General features: G+C 38.9%; 1 protein-coding gene across 1 annotated transcript in view; it reads right to left on the reverse strand.

The window, feature by feature from the left end:
* Positions 1-1,526: 1,526 nt before the first annotated feature.
* Positions 1,527-17,699, reverse strand: part of LOC124555732 (early endosome antigen 1-like) — a 207,129-nt gene continuing 190,956 nt past the window's right edge. Inside the window, exons 15-16 of the mRNA XM_047129754.1 lie at positions 5,444-5,619; positions 1,527-2,498 (exon numbers count right to left, since the gene is read on the reverse strand). Of these exons, the coding sequence (XP_046985710.1) occupies positions 2,274-2,498; positions 5,444-5,619 (401 nt within the window). The 3' untranslated portion in view covers positions 1,527-2,273. The remainder of the gene's footprint in view (positions 2,499-5,443; positions 5,620-17,699) is intronic.

A 17,699-nucleotide genomic window follows, 5' to 3' on the forward strand; every position in this document is an offset into this window, starting at 1 on the left:
TGTGCATTGCTCTTCTTCAGGAATGGGGATAAAAGCTCTTAAACCAATTTCTAAAATCAAGTCACTGCGAATCATTCATGGAAGGTAGAGCCAACAGTACACCCTAGCAATTGTTTTGATGTTGTGAAAGAGACTTTCAGATTTTTCTAATATGTAGTTCGAGTTTCTCAATTAAGTATTTGGAGTTTCATGCTGAAGCCCTGATTTACACTTTACTTTGTTCAGCAGCTCTTCTGTTACCTTGCTCAGAAAAATGCTCTCATTTCTTGTTTTATCCAAATTTCAGTACCAAGTATTATAGGACCCCTGATGATTTTCAGAAATACTTTAAAATAACTTTTTTTTCTATTTCTATAGTTAATTACTAGAACCTTAAGAATTCCATTTGCTGGGAGTAAATTTTGCAGTCTCATATCAGTACTTTGGAGACTTATCTACACCTATTTTCATCTTAGTCAGATGGAGAATTAGTCTAAAAACAAAGTGAATTTTAAGGTGCCTTTGATCTGTAATGCACACCTACGTCACAGCTTTTAATCACAACTTATACTGCCAGAGACATTGGTTGGCCTGTCTATTTAGCTCAAAACCAGAATGGAAGAGGGGGTTGTAGAACAAGCTACCATGTTAACACAGTTAGCTGCTGCATTATGTATAAGAATATAAACAAACAAATGAAATATGAAAGGAAATAAATGATAGCAATTTTGTAAGATTACTCAGGCAGCTGTGCTGAGGTTTTTACCTTCAATAGTGAGAAAAATTTAGAACTGATGAGATTTTGACTCCGCATGAATTAAATGTAGCTGAAGAAACGATATAGGCTATTATGAGAACTGCTTGTAGGAATTTAGATTTCTTTCATATGTACAAGCACGAATAGCAACCAAGAAATCATTGCAATGATAAAAATGTAGCCACAATACTTTTTATAAATATATTTTTCATACACTTTATGAAAACTGAATATAACATGACATCATTGTGTAACTGTGCATCCTTGTAGTTTTATTCAATTGAGTTTGAGCTGTAGAAACAAGGAAAAAAGTAAACACTTTTTCGCCTATTTACTAACCACCACAAACAGTTAATGTTTTGCAGATGATGCAAACAATGTGTTTAATGAGCACATTTCCTCTGTTCCTCATTCCATTACCTTGCCTGGGCTGTCCACGTGTTGTTAATTCATAAATTAGTGTTAAATATGATAATCGAAGTGCCTTAGTGGGAAAAAAAGGCATGAAAAGGGGTAAATGTTAACAATTTCCTATACAGTTGTCATATTGTGTGTTCATCTGGTCAATGTATCAGCTGTATGGTGAGTTGTTACCTTTTCTCCTTTCGGTATTGGTGTTAAATCATATAAATGTACCACATAGTCGTGAAGTACTAATGAGCAGGTAAAATTATCAACATAGGAAATTATACAAATCAGTTGGAATAAGTAACTAACAGATCAAACAAAATATTAAAATATTTTTTTTAATTTTCAATGAAATCATGAACAACAACAGTAACAAAAATTACAATCATAAAAATATTTTGCAATATACTGTACAACAGCTGTTTAATTTATGCTGAATTAACAGCATAGAGCACTGTGTAACTTTTACCCATTACATGGGAGCTTGTTAGTTGTAAACAAATCCTTTGTTATTGTAACTGTTAGCAGCACAGACTGATGACTAATAATAATCCTTTCCTCAGCTTGATGTAGCACGAATACCTGTATGTAAGCACAATATATGTCACCAGGCTCAATATGGATTATACATATGAAATTAGGTTACTGACTTCATAAACATGTGAATCACTTTTAAAATTAATATAACACAGTAAAATAAATTAAATTTGTACAAAAAATTACCAAAATGGCACAGGGGTTCTCATTATGAACACATAGATTAAATATAATATCAGTGCCCGTTAAAATGTACACACAGTCACATTTTCATTACATGAAGAGGCAGTTCACAGTCCTTAAAGCTTTTGTATTGGAAATAGCTGACAGCTCGTTAGATAAATACACGACATAAAAAATTTAAAGCGCTGTCAGTGAATAGTTAAGCACGAAAATCTAATTTTTCTGTACTACCATGGCCAAGAACAATTTATGTTCTCTGCAATGCAGAGTTTTGAGTAACCAAGATTTCTTATGAAACATTCATAAATATTAACTAATATTACACTGGTACAAGAAGTTATCCACACAATACCAAACACCATTCATAACAATAAATGTTTCAGCCATTGTGCCAGTAGCTTGTTAAGACTTATTTATTCATAATTTCATTGTAACAGTTATCACAGACTCTGACTGGTTTCTTATTGTTCCCAACAGGTGCCAGTTTTGAAGAACACTCATTGCAAAATATCTGTCCACAATTTCGACAATGGTGTCTCCTCACTATCATTGAAAAGTCTTTGTTGCACTGAGCACATTGCGGAGCATCCGAATCTTCAGTCCATTTGCGCCCAGTCAACTTTTCGAGGTCCAGCTGAATTACAAACAAAGAAAATGAAAGGAGATGATTATCGGTCAATTTTATGAATTAATCTTAGTACATTGTTCATTAAGCACTTAGAATTTATGCAATATCATAAATTACTCATACATACTTCAAAGAATATTTGACATAGTATCATTACTTAAGCCTGGAACTGAAAAACTTCTTAGTCATTACTTTGATCGGCCGTAGGAAGTCCTCTGTGATACACCAAACACTCACTATTGTTTAAATACTTATTAATTAGTACAGTTTCAGAAAGAATGCATCATACTTGATTTCCTGTTATGAACTGTAAACAAATTTTTAATTATATTGTCATTTGCTCCTCAGTTTATTCCCAGACTTCATTGTGCTGGAAGTTTACTCACCCACCAGAGTCCTCATACCACCAGAACAACTATCTTTAATGTTTTCTCCCAAGAGTGATAGTTCTGTAAGTTATTCAGGAGAACTTCTGTGAAGTTTGTAAGGTACTAGAGAGGAACAAGTGGAGGTGAAACTATGAGGGTGGCTTGTGAGAGACACTTGGGCAGCTCAGTCAGTAGAGCACTTGCTAACGAAAGACAAAGTCCTGGACTGGTGCACAGTTTTCACCTGCCAGAAACTTTCAATTGTCACACACACTGCTGCAGAGTGAGTGGTTGTTTTCTTAGAGGGAGGGAAAGAGTGAGCATGTGGACATAGAAGAGGGAACATTTTGGTGTAGGGCAGGGCATCTGCATGCTGCACACAAGAATACAGGGATGAAAGAGTATGGGAAGATTGGGGAGGCAAGTTAGCGAAAGAGATATAAGAGAAGAGAAGAGAAGAGACGATTAGGATTTCACATCTCATTGACGAAGAGATCATACAGACGGAACACATGTTTCGACTAAAGGAGAATGCTGCAGGAAATCAGTAAATCAGTCACCGAATTTTGAAAGGTACATTCTCAGTATTTGTCTTAAATAAGTTAAAAAAACAACCTAACTCAATAATGGCATGGAGATTTGAACTCTGCTCTTCTCAAATGAAATCCAGTGCATTAACAACAATGGAAAAGGGCTATAAACCTAACTAAAATGAGTAAGAAGCTGGTGTAGTGGAATGGGTGGGAGGCAGGAGAGGAGGAGGAGGAGGAGGAGGAGGACAATGATGACAACAAGGAGGGTTGGAGTTATATTTAAGAGGGACTAAGAAGGACTGAGGATGGGGATAGGGGGCTGGGAAACTGATAGATGTTTGGGAAGGTACACACTCCAACTGCACACTACAAAGAAACTGGTAGGCATTAGTGTTAACTAGTTTGAAAACTTACCCATAAGGATAACAGTACTTTGTATTATAGTGACATAGGGAAGAGGATGTCATGGATATGGTAAGTGAGTTAGACTGACAATCATTCAAAAATAGATATTTCTCATCACCATGAGAGCTTTTCATGAAATTTTGATCACCAAATTTCTCACCCACATGTGAAAATATTTTGTTGACACCTACCCATGATAAAATAAAAGAAATTGGAGCTGACATGCAAAGATTTAGGTGTTCATTTTTCCCAAGTGCTATTTGGGAGTGGAGTGGTTGAGGAATTGTTTCGAAGTGGTTTACGAACTCTATGCCTACACACTGCAGAGAAGTCATTTAGATGTACAGGGTGATTCTATGATGATGTTACAAACTTTAAAGAGATGGTGGAGAATGGTAAATGTATGAATTTGAGGTAAGAGATCCTGGTCAAGAAATGGCCAAGTTGAAAGTTGTAAGTGAAAACCATTCTTTTGACAGTGGACCTCTTCTACGGCAAGTGCTTTCTTTCCATATTTTGGGAGGAGGTAGTATGGACCAAAACAAGGAAAAAAAGTCCAGTAAACATGGGCTCTAGGGTGCTTACCTTTAGAGCTATGATCACTTTTTCATCTTTGCTACTGTGAAACACGTCGCTTCCATGGGAGGAGTGCTCATGGCTCCTCAGGTACACATTTCAAAGCTCATGTTTCCTAGGCAATTTTTTCTTGATTTGCTCCATACTACCGGCTCCCCAAATATGGAAAGCAAAGAGCTTGCAATAGAAGAGCTCCACTGTCAGAGGTACCAGAAAAATTTTTGCACATAACTTTTTACCTAAAATTGATACTGCTTTCCTTTCAAATGAACTATGAAAGCTTGTATCATCATCATGGAATCACAGATGTTAACTGGCAGTAGTAACTGGGAACATTCACAACTACGAAGTAACTAAGGACATACACCGACATAATTTAAGATGGAATGACAACTAAACCCAGGAAAACAGATTAACTTAAAAATAAAAATCTTAAGGAAACATAATTCATCCACAAAGGAGATAACTTCCAAAACATTTGTTCAACTGATTCTTGAGAATTGCTCATTAGTCTGGGATCCCTTACCATTTGATAAGAATATTCACTCACACACTTAGTCAAGTTAGCCCAAATGGACACACAAACATTTTATTTTGCTGTCACCAAGTTATGTGGCATAACAATCACATTTTTATATTTTACATTTAACTACAATTTTATTACCCGTGGTGTAGAATCAGTCACATTTTTATTGTGCTGCAACAATGAAAATTTGTTTCACTGAACCTGTCTCTTATACAAGTTCAAGTTATTGTATGATAAGGTTTTTACTGGTATCCCCAGTTTTTGTTCAACTTGTGTCTGCTAAAAGCATGATTTGAGAATGGTTGTCTTGACAACTGACACTAGTCTAGTTATCAAATTTTAATTTTTATATATGTACATGGTTTATGCAATTAAAAGCTTTTCGAAAAAGAGATATTTCACATTTTAACAAATAATTGCCTCACATGATGGAAATATGACTGTTCTAACTGCAACGCTTACCACAACATTGTGAAAGTTTTGCTATAATGTAAAATACAGTACAAATATTTTGATCTGAAATAACGTTCTATAAGCTCCAACCTGTAATGTCTGGTTTTCTCTCCCAAGCTCTTGGAGTGCAGCCTGACTCTCATCCAGTTTCCGCCTCAGTTCTATAATCGTGTGGCGTAAGTTTTCCATCTCACCAGAGGTAGTATAAAAACGTTGAAGAAGAGTTTTATGTTCGCGTTGACTTGCTTCTAATTGAGCTTCAAGTACTGTCCAAAAGAAAAAATTAATATATCATTACAGGTACTAATATTAGAATATATAGGGTGACAATTATAGAACTATATAAAACCAAATCATCATAACTTCTCAACGGTTTGTGTTCCGATGTTCAAACTACACAGTTGGCTGCAGTGCATGATGGAAATTACTATGCGCGTGTATAGTTTGGTTTAGTGATGAAGCAACTTTCATTTGGATGGGTTCGTCAATAAGCAAAATTGGCTCATTTGGGGGACTGAGAAACCGCATTTCATGATCAAGAAGTCTTTTCATCCCCAACGGGTGACTGTGTAGTGTTCAATGTCCAGTCACAGAATAATCGGTTCTATATTCCTTGATGGCACAGTGAATACTGAATGATATGTCAAGGTTTTGGAAGATGATTTCATCCCCATTATCCAAAGTGACCCTGATTTTGACAAGATGCAGTTCATGCAAGACAGAGCTCAACCATATCGAAGCAGGAGAGTGTTTAAAAGTAATGAAGGATCATTTTGGGTACCATATTCTGGCTCAGGGGTACCCGGAGGCCACTAGCATTAGCCTCAATAGGCCACCATATTCTCCAGATTGGAACACTTGCAACTCCTTTTTGTGGGACTATATTAAAGACAAAATGTACAACAATAACCCCAAAACCATTTCTGGGCTGAAAACAGCAATTCAGGAAGTCATCGACAGCATCGAAGTTCCGACACTTCAGCAGGTCATGTAGAATTTCGCTATTTGTCTGTGCCACATCACCATCAATGACGGCAGGCATATCAAACGTGTCATAACCTAAATCTGAATATCTGTAGTTATGTTTACATGTTGAATAAAGTGTGTGTATGCCGTAGTTTGTATCTAATTTACTTTTATTTCATGTAGTGCACTAATTGTCACACTGTAGCCGACTGACAACATTTTTAAACAAGTCATCATCATCATCATCATCATCATCATTATTATTATTATTATTATTATTATTATTATTATTATTATTATTATTATTATTATTATTATTATTATTATTATTATTATGGCAGTAAAAAAGAATTTCAAAACATTTTGTGTATTTATCATGTATACAATATCTTGTGAATGGCAATTAAGTGTTTCAGGATGAAATAAATACACAAAAAAATTTTTTTTAGGACTCCCCTTTCCATGTCATATGATCACATGAAAGACACAATCAAGACCAAATATAAAGGCAGGTTCATCAATCAAGTGCAACACTTTAGAACTGAAAGCACATTTATTACCAACACTAACATACAGCCAGAACAGAACTGATTTCCTGGAACAAGAGTGCAGTTATTTATACAAACATAGAATACTCCAGAATATACAAACATACAATGTTTAAAGAATCTTCCACAAACAATTAATACTTAATAAAAAATAACTTCTGGTGGTTTGGTTTGAACTAGTGACTGGCAGCATGCCAGGCAGCTACGCTAATCACTAGGTCACACTGTACTACAGTCAGCGACATTGCTCCCTCCCCTCTGTTTCAGAAATTCTCACTGGAGCTGACTGGAGCACGCTGGATACAGATATTGTATAACAGTCCTGGTGGACCGTCGCATTCTGGTCATGATGTTTGACCCTCTTCACAGCGACGAACATCAAAGGCAGCTCCTTCCATTGAGGCTTCTTGATTAATGAGTGGGTTTTCCGCATCCTTGAATCACTCATCATCAGTCTGCATCTCCTGACCGTAGTAAGGCTTCATATGTAGAACGTGGATGGCATCTCTGCACTTTTGTCTTCTTGATGAAGGCATAATCCTTGACCTCATCTGTAACTAAGGAGACAATAGAGCCCAGAGTAGCACTTCAGCAACTTTTCCAATAGTTCCACAAAAATACGTATCAAGTCTCCCAGACCGTATCTCACTGCGCAGTGCTTGACATTATATTGCTCTCAGTCTTTCTCTAGGGTGTGCAGGGTCCAAACGCAAGCCATCTGCCTTGCTCCTTTTGTCCTGGTGGTGAGGTATCTCACATGGTCATCTCGAGTATCATCCACTTGAAATGGGAACACTGTACCCATTGGCATTTCATCCTCGTGACATAGTGTCTTGCTTCGCTTTGTTGTATGTGACTGTTATGCTGGGCAGTATTTCTGCTCGACATCAATGCATGCTGAGAGCATATCTGACAATGTCTTATTAAAGCGATCTGTGAGTCCATTAGTCTATGGATGGTATGCAGTTGTCAACCTGTAGGTGCGCTGCAATAGGAAATTACTTTTAATATAGTCTTCATTGGAAAGCTTTTCCAAGATCAGAAATTATAATAGAAAGTGCTCCATACTTCAAAATGATGTCTTATACAAGGAACTTTGCAATTTCTGGAGCTTTGGGACTTGCCACAGGTGACAGCATAGCAGGTGATGTAGTTAGTGCAGACTATCATCCATTGATTCCATTTTATCCATTGATTCCATTTTATCAACATTATGAACCTCCCCAAGAGGTTGATTCCAGTGCTGTGACATGGCACTGCTGTAGGCAGGAATGGTACAAGATGCCTCTGAGATGATAAAGGCATGTGCTTCTATCAATGGCATTCCTTACAGTGGCTCACACAGTGTCTAACAAACTGGTAGAGACCTCGCCAGTGATACTAGTGTCTGATCCAATATAGAGTCTTCATGAATCCCAGGTCTGCAGATGTTGAACCGTCATGGAAAAACTTGAGGTTACCTGGCCGTAGATGGGCTAGCATGATGAGTAACCATTTATGCTCTGTTGGATGACAGTTGTATTAGTTTATTAATTGGAATTCTACTTTGCTGGATTATTCTTCCTTAAGGCTTCTGTAGTTTTTAGAAGTACCAGATCTTCCCTTGGTTTGGCAGCGATGTCATTTAATTCAGTGGTGACTGAGATTTCATCCACACTGCTGTGTTCTGCCAAAAGATTCCTTGAAAGGCAGTCAGCATCCTTGTGCTCCGGTTTTGTTTAACACTGTGACATACTCCTGATGCCTCAGTACCCATGTCACCAACTGAATCAACAGATCCTTCACGCTACTCAGCCAGTATAAACAATGGTGGTCCATCACAATGGTGAATGGTTTGCCAAATAAATATGGCTGGAACTTGGTGATAGCCCAAACAACTGCAAGGCACTCTTTCTTGGTTGTAAAGTAGTTCACCTTGAACTTGGAGGGTATTCTGGAAGCATAAGTTATCACATTTTCAGCACTTTTCTGAATTTGCAATACAACTGTGCCTATCCCATAACAGCTAGCATCATTGTGTAGTCATCTTAGCATTTTCATCACAGAATGCTAGTACTGGAGTAGTAGTTAGCACCTCCTCAAGGACAAGGAAACATCTTTCTTGTACCTGGTTCCAAGAAAATTGGTGCAGAATGGCTAATACTCGTCAAGGGTTTTCCTCATTCAGGCCAGATCTTATTGGCAGTTCGATAGTCGCTTCCTCCACTGTATTATCTGTAGTGGCAGCGGAGCACGATTTTTCATTGATGACACTAAGCCGCCCTTTCTGGAATGGTTCAGCTGCTCCTACACATGTACCTCTAGGGACGAGTTGTGGCTGCTCATGATAATTAGTGATTCTAAGCACTTCTTGATCCTCTTTACTGCTTATAGTTGTCACTGACATCTAAATTTCTTTTGTGAGCCTGTGAAGCTTTTTGTAACTGACGAAAGCTTCACAGTTTAACTGAGCATCTCAACTGATGACTGGAACTCGTCATATTGAGGATGATGGGATAACAGTTTTCTAAACAGCAAACAATCACCTAGGGCAATCTTTGTCATGTGCTTTTTGCACTAGTACTGTCAATCTGGAGCTGTGATCTTCCACAGTCTATGACTGCTTGTGATCCATGCACAACATCCCATCCAATAATAACCTTATGAATGACCTGCTGTGTTCTATCATTAATAGTCTTTTTGCATTACATATTCCTGTTGGCTGCTTATTCCCATTTGTGCCTTCAGTAAAATCACTTTTGTATCACAGAACACAGTCTTCTTTCGTTGACAATGATAATTGTGCAACATTACAGAAAACGGAGCCCTGAGTCAACTAGTGCCTGGACAGGTCGGCTGTCCATGATGACATCAATGAAATTTCCTGACATTTTGGTAACTGTGGCAGTCTCACATACGTACCTGAGGAAAATTGTATGTGGAAGATAAAGCAAACCAATACTGTTGTAGTCATCCTGGAAACTGCTACACAAAGTGACACGGAAAACATAATGAACCATAAAAAGGTACAAGAGAGACTGATTTGAGAACAGCCTAAGAAAGAGAGACCTTTAATGATACTGCACAACATCCCACATGGCACAGATGCAAAGACACAATATACATGCAGAACTTTGACGATAAACTTACTAAAAGTTTCAAAAATGGCTTTACAGTATGATTCACGACAGGACCAATAGGAAGAAAAGTGGTCCATCAAGTCACTGGAGCCAGTTCTGAGGTTAGAACAGCCCTCGTGAAGCAACAAAAAGCATATCTTGGGTTTCATTCGGTTTCAGTGAAAGACTATGTAGTAATGAGCAGTGCGTTCAGTGCCAAGACCTTTGTCATTTCGCAAAACACTGGGATAAACAAGCAGTAATTTGTGGACATCATGGGGAAGATGGCCGTAAAAGACTGCAATAAAATCAAACAAGCAGCAGTGTGTGTGTGCCATGTAAATATAGGGTAAAAAGTGCACATGAAACAGAGACAACTGTTACACATATCAAGCCCTCCTAACAAGGTAGGGTTTAAGAATGGATTATGGATAGGCATCTCACAACACAAGAAAGCAATGAGGACTCTAATGACACCATCAAGTGCTGTCTATGTAAGAAATATAAATCACAATCAAGGATGAGGAAGGACGCTGAAAGAGTGAGAAATTTCAGCAAAAAGTGAGCAGTAAGTACCACATAAATGAGCACATGACACAGACCAAACTAGAGCATCACACACCTTCAAAAAGCAGGAAAGAACTTTTTGGGGAAAATTTAGAACTATGTGGTGTAACAGAGATGCAAGATCACAGGTGGATATAGGAGTGACACATTATACAAACGATCAGGATTTGGTGACACAAACTGTGCTGTTGTACATAAAATGCGGCACCACACAACCTGAGGCAAATACTGCTCTGCCTACAGGTGTACAAAAAGATTCACCAATGTAGTACGTGACTCTGCAAAAAATACAGTACGACACTCAGAGCCAGTTTGCATAGGAAACAAACACCTACAACAGAGAAGTAACCAATAAAACACAGATCGGAACAGATCCGTGACAGATTTATGAAAACATAGAGAATGCCATGTAACTCACAAGGCCGGAAGAGCCAATGACGCTTACAACTGGGTTAAGACATCAGGTATGCAATATGCATCCAGAAGGGGAGTACCATATTTTACGGACTATAAGATGCACTCCTTTCTTAAAAAAACTACTTCCAAAATTTACGTGTGTTAATATAAAAATCCACAGTGTTTGTTTTAAAATTCCTGTCAGTCTTAAAAATGGCCATATATTCAATTCCGCGGGAAATCTGTATCAGTGCACTGATGCGATGAACATGAGTTACAGGGATTCAGAAGTTTGTTGACATCGCCCTTCTCCAGCCCTGCCATCACAAACCCAGAACACTGTCTAGCTTATAATGCATCATTACAGTCTAAGGTGCAAGTGAACTTGAATTGAAAGAGGTTTATGTTATCGGTAACAGTACAATACTTTTGTTAGTAGCTAGTTTCATAATGGAAAAAAAAGGTATTCATATGATGCGGGCTATAAATTGAAATTTGCAGCATATGCAAAAGAACATGGAAACAGCAGCTGAGCAGAATTTCAGCCCTCCACAAACAGAAAAGCTGGGGGGGGGGGGGGGGGGGGGGGGGGAAGAGAGAGAGAGAGAGAGAGAGAGAGAGAGAGAGAGAGAGAGAGAGAGAGAGGAAGAGGAAGAAGAAGAAGACTAAATGTGCAAATAGAGGACTGATTGCAAATGCTCAAAACTAGATGATCACGTATTGAAGTTGATTGTAAAAATGTTATTTAAAAAAATGCTTAAAAATTACAGCACAGCTTATAGTCTGTAAAATATGGTATATTACTTTTTCTGTAACTGATTTCTTAGATATACTCCATCACAAAGTGAACAACCTGCCCACAGAAGATGAAAAACTGGAGAAGTTACTAAAACACGATTCTGTCAGAAGAAATGTATCATTCTCCTTAGACAAGTTGTACAAGCACATCATGATGATGCATGGTCATATAGCTCTGGATTATGGATGAGAAGGGCAAGATTGTCCAATATATAACCATCGTCCCTAATGGAGATAAAAATAAGACAGCTTAATGTTATGAGAAGTGTCAGTGTATTGCATGAGGCTAAGAGAGTGGCAAAAGACATTGCAGTTGGATGTACTGTGCCTCCAAGAACCATATCCTAAGGCAGGAAAGGTCCTTAGTATGCCAATAACTGCCCAGATAGTCACCCAAGGGCAACACCCTATGGCAGCAATAATAGTATTTAACAAGGTCATAGAAGTGACAAAAATATCACAGTATTGTTCAGAACACGTAATCTGCAAGGAAATGTTAACCAGTACGGACAGTTACATGCTGGTTTCCACGTAATTTCAATTCAGTGACGAGATCGATGAGTCTGCTAAGACTACATGACATTAGTCATCTAGGACTAACTACGCTTCTTGTGTACTCCACTGATGCAGATGTGAAGTCAGTATTGTGGCATAGCTACCCGGCTGATGGCAGCAGAAGACAACTAGAAGCAGCCATTATAGAACTCAACCTACAGGTACTGAATGCACCTCACAGTCTCCCTACCTACAAAGTGAGGGTCAGAGCAACCGCAAATATAGACATCACTTAAGCAAATACGATGGTGGTGTGCCACGCAAAAGTCTGGAAAGTTGAGTGTGGAATGACACTGAGTGATTACAATATCATACACTAAATGCCACTGTCAATGTGACCTTAAGGCCCAAATACAACCTCAAGGATGATAATTGGGAAGAACTAAATGGGTATTTCAGTGTCTGGGAAGTCTACTGCTGGGTGAAAATGTATATGTTAAAGAGCAAGGACTGACAGTGACTATGTCATTCTAAAGGAGCACCTTGCACCTGGACTGAGGTGCTGCTGAAATTAAGACATGAAAGAAAAACAGTGAAGAAGTTATATCAGAGCAGCACGACCCAAGACGAGAGAGTCCGGAGACTGCATAGATACAGGCATGTTAAACAATGTTTTAAGGGGGAGTTATGGAAAACAAAAATGGAATGATCAAAACAATTTGTGGAGACTCACTTAGAAGCTAATCTCTGGAGTATAACATATAAAATTGTCTGCAAGAAAATGCAATCACTAACAATCTTATCCATGCTCAGAAGGGATGATGGGATGGTAACAGAAAGCTGGGAATAGTCACCTGCCCTGCTAATGGAAGACTTACTTCCTGATGATGGAGAAGGGGGTGAGACAGAGGATCAGTGTAAGTTACAAAAAATATTATGGGAAGACTGTAGAAACAATAAACTTGTGTACCCTTTCACACAAAAAGAAATTACGTAAATAATTTTAAGACTGAAAAAGAAAAAAGTCTCCAGGACTGGATGGGATCCCTGCCGAAATAATACAAGCCCTAGATAACCAATTAAATAGTTACTTGTGTGAACTGTGCAACAGGTGTGTCTTGTAAGGATGGGTCCCTGCACCATGGAAGAATGCTAAAGTGGTAATAACTAGTAAAGGGTAAGATAAGGATTAGATGATACCAAAATCCTACAGACCAATTTGTTTTTTGAATGTTCCTGGCACAATATTTGAAAAGAAAAAAAAAATATTATGCAACAGATTATGAGATTATAGACTGCTACACAGGATGAGCCCTTACCAGTACTTGTTTAGAAGAAGCAAGCTGACTGACGACACAATTAACAAAGCAATTCTGCTAGCAACAGATGTTCGTTCTATGGATGCTCTAGCAATGACGACTGATATTGTTGATGCTTTTGGTAACTTTGGTTGCGTTAGTGGGCTGGATTGTCCAGAAGCACTGCACAACTGCCTGAGAGATTATTGTCACAGGTGACACACTTTTTAATATCCCAGGAAAGAAAATAATGAAGACAACAACAACAACAACACACTATTTGCAGGAATCAGTGTGTGTGTGATTCAGGGTTTTGGGATGTAGCACTGGAGCCCAGGCTACAGAAATTACATGACAGCGACAACATAGGTGGTGTAATATTTCTGGCTTTGCAGCTATCATATTCAGGTACAAGAAGCTGTTTTTAGAGCAACTGAGAAGGCAGCAGTAACAAGATGAAGTAATGTGGTGTGAGGTACCAATGACAGATGGTTTGTTCAATACAGGTATCATGAGAAAGACTGCCTAAATTGGGGTCCTCCTCCGCGATTGGCTGCTGCGTTCAGAAGTTGTGCAGAAGAATGGTAATCTTCTATTATTAATATTAGACAAACTAAAGAGTGTATTTGCTTGCATTTCAAATTAAAGCATCTCTCAATAGCATGCTATCATTCCATTATTTCACTAGTATTAATAACAAACAGAATTATAAACAACTGTTTAATGAAAAGGCAGACAAAGCACTTCCGTGATCTTCGGATCGTGCCTAACTTAGATGGCAGGCGAAGTGGTTCAGCTGTAAGAGCAGAGCTGGTTTAGCAGTCTTGGAGGCGGGCATGTTATCCATCGCAGTATCAGTTAAAACTTGATTTGCAATGTCTAGTTTATAAATGTGAGAGTCGGTTCGGCAGTGTCAGAGGACCGACATGTTGTCTGCCATAATCAGTGTCCATTAAGACTTTACAATGAAATGAACACATACGTCAATGGGGACAGATGAAAATGTGTGCCCCGACCGGGACTCGAACCCGGGATCTCCTGCTTACATGGGAGACGCTCTATCCATCTGAGCCACTGAGGACACAGAGGATAGTGCAACTGCAGGAATTTATCTCTGGCACTCCTCTCGCGAAACCCAGATTCTCAACTTATTGTCCCGCACTACATTCGTAGTGCCCCCGCCCATTATACTCATTATTTGTGGCGTGTTGCCGATTCCTGTAAAGAGTTCGGGCACTGTTTGTGCATTCGCACAAAAGAAGAAGATGGTCAAGTGGCCGGTGAGCCTTAACTTTATATATACTAAGATGGTATCTGTTCTTTCAGACATGACTTTATTAATAATGTATGATTTGTAGTAAATGTGAGAGCTGGTTGAGAAGCCTCCGAGGACAGACATGTTATCTGCTGTGGTCAGTGTCAGGTTAAGACTTTATTAGCAATTTATGGTTCTGAGGGGCAAACAATTCACCTCAGATGAAGATGTCCAGCTGTATGTGCGGAATTGGTTAACGTCGCAGCCCCAAGGAATTTTATGAGACAGCCATTCACCGCCTTGTGTCTGAGTGGGACAAGTGTCTCAACAGCCAGGGTCAATACTTCTAACATACAGATACTGGTTTCTATAATTGTGCCTCTGGCTCATTTCTTTTTGAATGCCCCTTATAGTTAAATAACAGCAATCACATGGAAGTATGAAGAATGCTTGGAACTAAAATCAACACGAAAAAATTGGTAGAAGATCGCATATTGCAACTATAGCAAAATAAATGGCACACTTCAGGCACAGGCAGGAGAACATACAAATTTCTCCCTAACATCAGGGAGAGACTAAAAATGAGATTTCTTAACCCATCGAGTGGGCTGATACATTACATGACTGGTCATGGCCCCTATGCTATCCAAACAAAATCAAAAGGTAGATGAATGATAGCTGCATCTGCAGCAGTGTGGGCACACTAGAACACACATTGGGGTGGGGGCTGCATGCTCTATGATGAGGTGGCAGGTAATGGCTGTCAGACATTAAGGATGTTGGATTGCAAAGTAGCACTAAGAAGCGAGTCGACCTGGCACATCTTGGATGGTATTGCAGCCGCAGTATTTGAGAAGGCCAAGGAAGACTTCATGAGGCATTCAACCACAGGTTAACATGCTGCCATCCCGGTTAGACAACATACTCTCCAGATGGAGACGAGACAACTGAGGTGAATGACCACTGAATCAAATAGTTTCTCAAGAATTTGCATTGTGTTGGTTCAAGTGATCATGTGGACTTCCGAAATGTAACAGTGATTGGTGGAATTACTTGTTACAGAGGAAATGTTACTGAAGTGCTGCCCAATGCCCAAGGAATTCAGCAGACAATTGCTGTTGACCAGGGTAGTATGAGGGCGATCCAGTAGCAGGGACAACCACCTACAGGTTAAGTGCAGTGAAATAAATGAAAAAACAGAGAACAGATTCCGTCATGCTTAAAGTAGTATTAGTCGCTGGGTTACTAGTTAAGCATTTGTTATAGTACTGTAGTGGTAGTAGTTGTTTAGTATTAAAAATATAAATATCAGAAATAAGTAGTTAATATATAAATTTATTATTATACAAGAAAGTGTGCCTATTTTAGCTTTTCAAATAATGGACTGTAATAGTGAAGAATAAATAAATAAATAAATAAATAAATAAATAAATACCAGATGGTTGCTTTGCTTAGTATTCCTTTATTAAGAAGCTGGGTGTGCAGCTAGCACCTCTGTACCATGATGGGGAACAACTACAGTATGTTGGGGAGTAACCTTATCCTGGATACAGCTACAGGCTTTGCCCCACAGGTTGACTATAATCATCAGTGGCTGACTAGCGTGAATAAAACTGCCAAGATGGATGGTGTCTGGTGGTGTAGTAGTTGTTGAAAATGTGCATTCTTTCTCTGCAGTAGTGTACAACATGCCCAGGGTGCCCACAGAGGAAGCACACAGCTTGTTTTTCCTCTGTTCTCCAAATGTCTGTTCTTACACAGACAATTATACTATGCATAGGAGTTGGTTGTACCTGTGTTGGTCAGATGCTGAGTTGTTGTTTGATGGCTGCAGCATAAGTACAAGGTGGCTGACTCCATTCTTCCTGGTATGTTTGGCTAGTGGTGGAGAGTGTTGCTTAAGATTGATACACCTCATTTTCATCATTCTCTATTACCTCCTGATGTATGGGGTCAACATTCAACACTGCTATCTCTTGTGTACTTGGACCAACATTTCTGGCTGCCATATACTGCTGTATCTGTTATCTTACTATCTGGCATATGACAGAGGTGATCTCACAGAGGTCTTCCAGAACTGCCATTAAGGACCACATTAGGCAGTAGGTCATATTTATATCCTTTTGTGCAACACTTTTCTATTGCATTTCCTCAATGTGCTGGCACCACCAAAATTCCTTGGTCACTGTGGCATCCTTTACCAGAAGAGCTAGGTACATGTCTTGTGCAACGCCTTTCATGAAGTGTGACTCTTTTGGCTTCTGTCATATTCGTATTCACAATTTGGTATAGGGCCAAAACTTGTCCTGCAGTTGTTCTTCCACAAAGCAGGCTAGATGCTGATTGTTGCCAAATGTTTTCCTACATTTGACCTGGAATTTGTCCCAGCTATTGAGCTGCTCAAACCATTGCTAGGCTGTGCGATCCAAGTAAAATTGCCAGTTTGTCAAACACATAATGTCATCCCATCTGCTGTATTTGGCAATTCAGCTGAATCCTTTCAATAATTTTGCTGGGTCCTGACCATCGTCTACAGAAAACAATGATGGATACCTGATGTACTGGTGACTTACTGCTGTTTTGGAGTCCATCTGAGTCCTTTGTATAAAGATATTAGGAACAATGTCCCTGCAGGCAATGGCTTTTACATTCCCTAGTTGTAGACAAGGTCATGTTGATGTTTTGAAGTACCAAGCTTCTCCACCAAACCATGTCATGTCAAAGCCAAAATCAAGTCCAAATTTGAAGGCAGGGTCATCAATGAAATGCAACACTTAGAACTGAAAGTACTTTTTGTTACGGACACTAATATACAGCCAGAACAGAACTGGCTTCCTGGACAGAGAGTGCAGCTAAACATCGTATACTGCAGAACATACAAACATAAGGTATTTGAAGAAACGATAGACATTAAATGACAAATAA

The sequence above is a fragment of the Schistocerca americana genome, chromosome X (genome assembly GCF_021461395.2).
Source record: "Schistocerca americana isolate TAMUIC-IGC-003095 chromosome X, iqSchAmer2.1, whole genome shotgun sequence".
In the NCBI taxonomy this organism is placed as follows: Eukaryota; Metazoa; Arthropoda; class Insecta; order Orthoptera; family Acrididae; genus Schistocerca; species Schistocerca americana.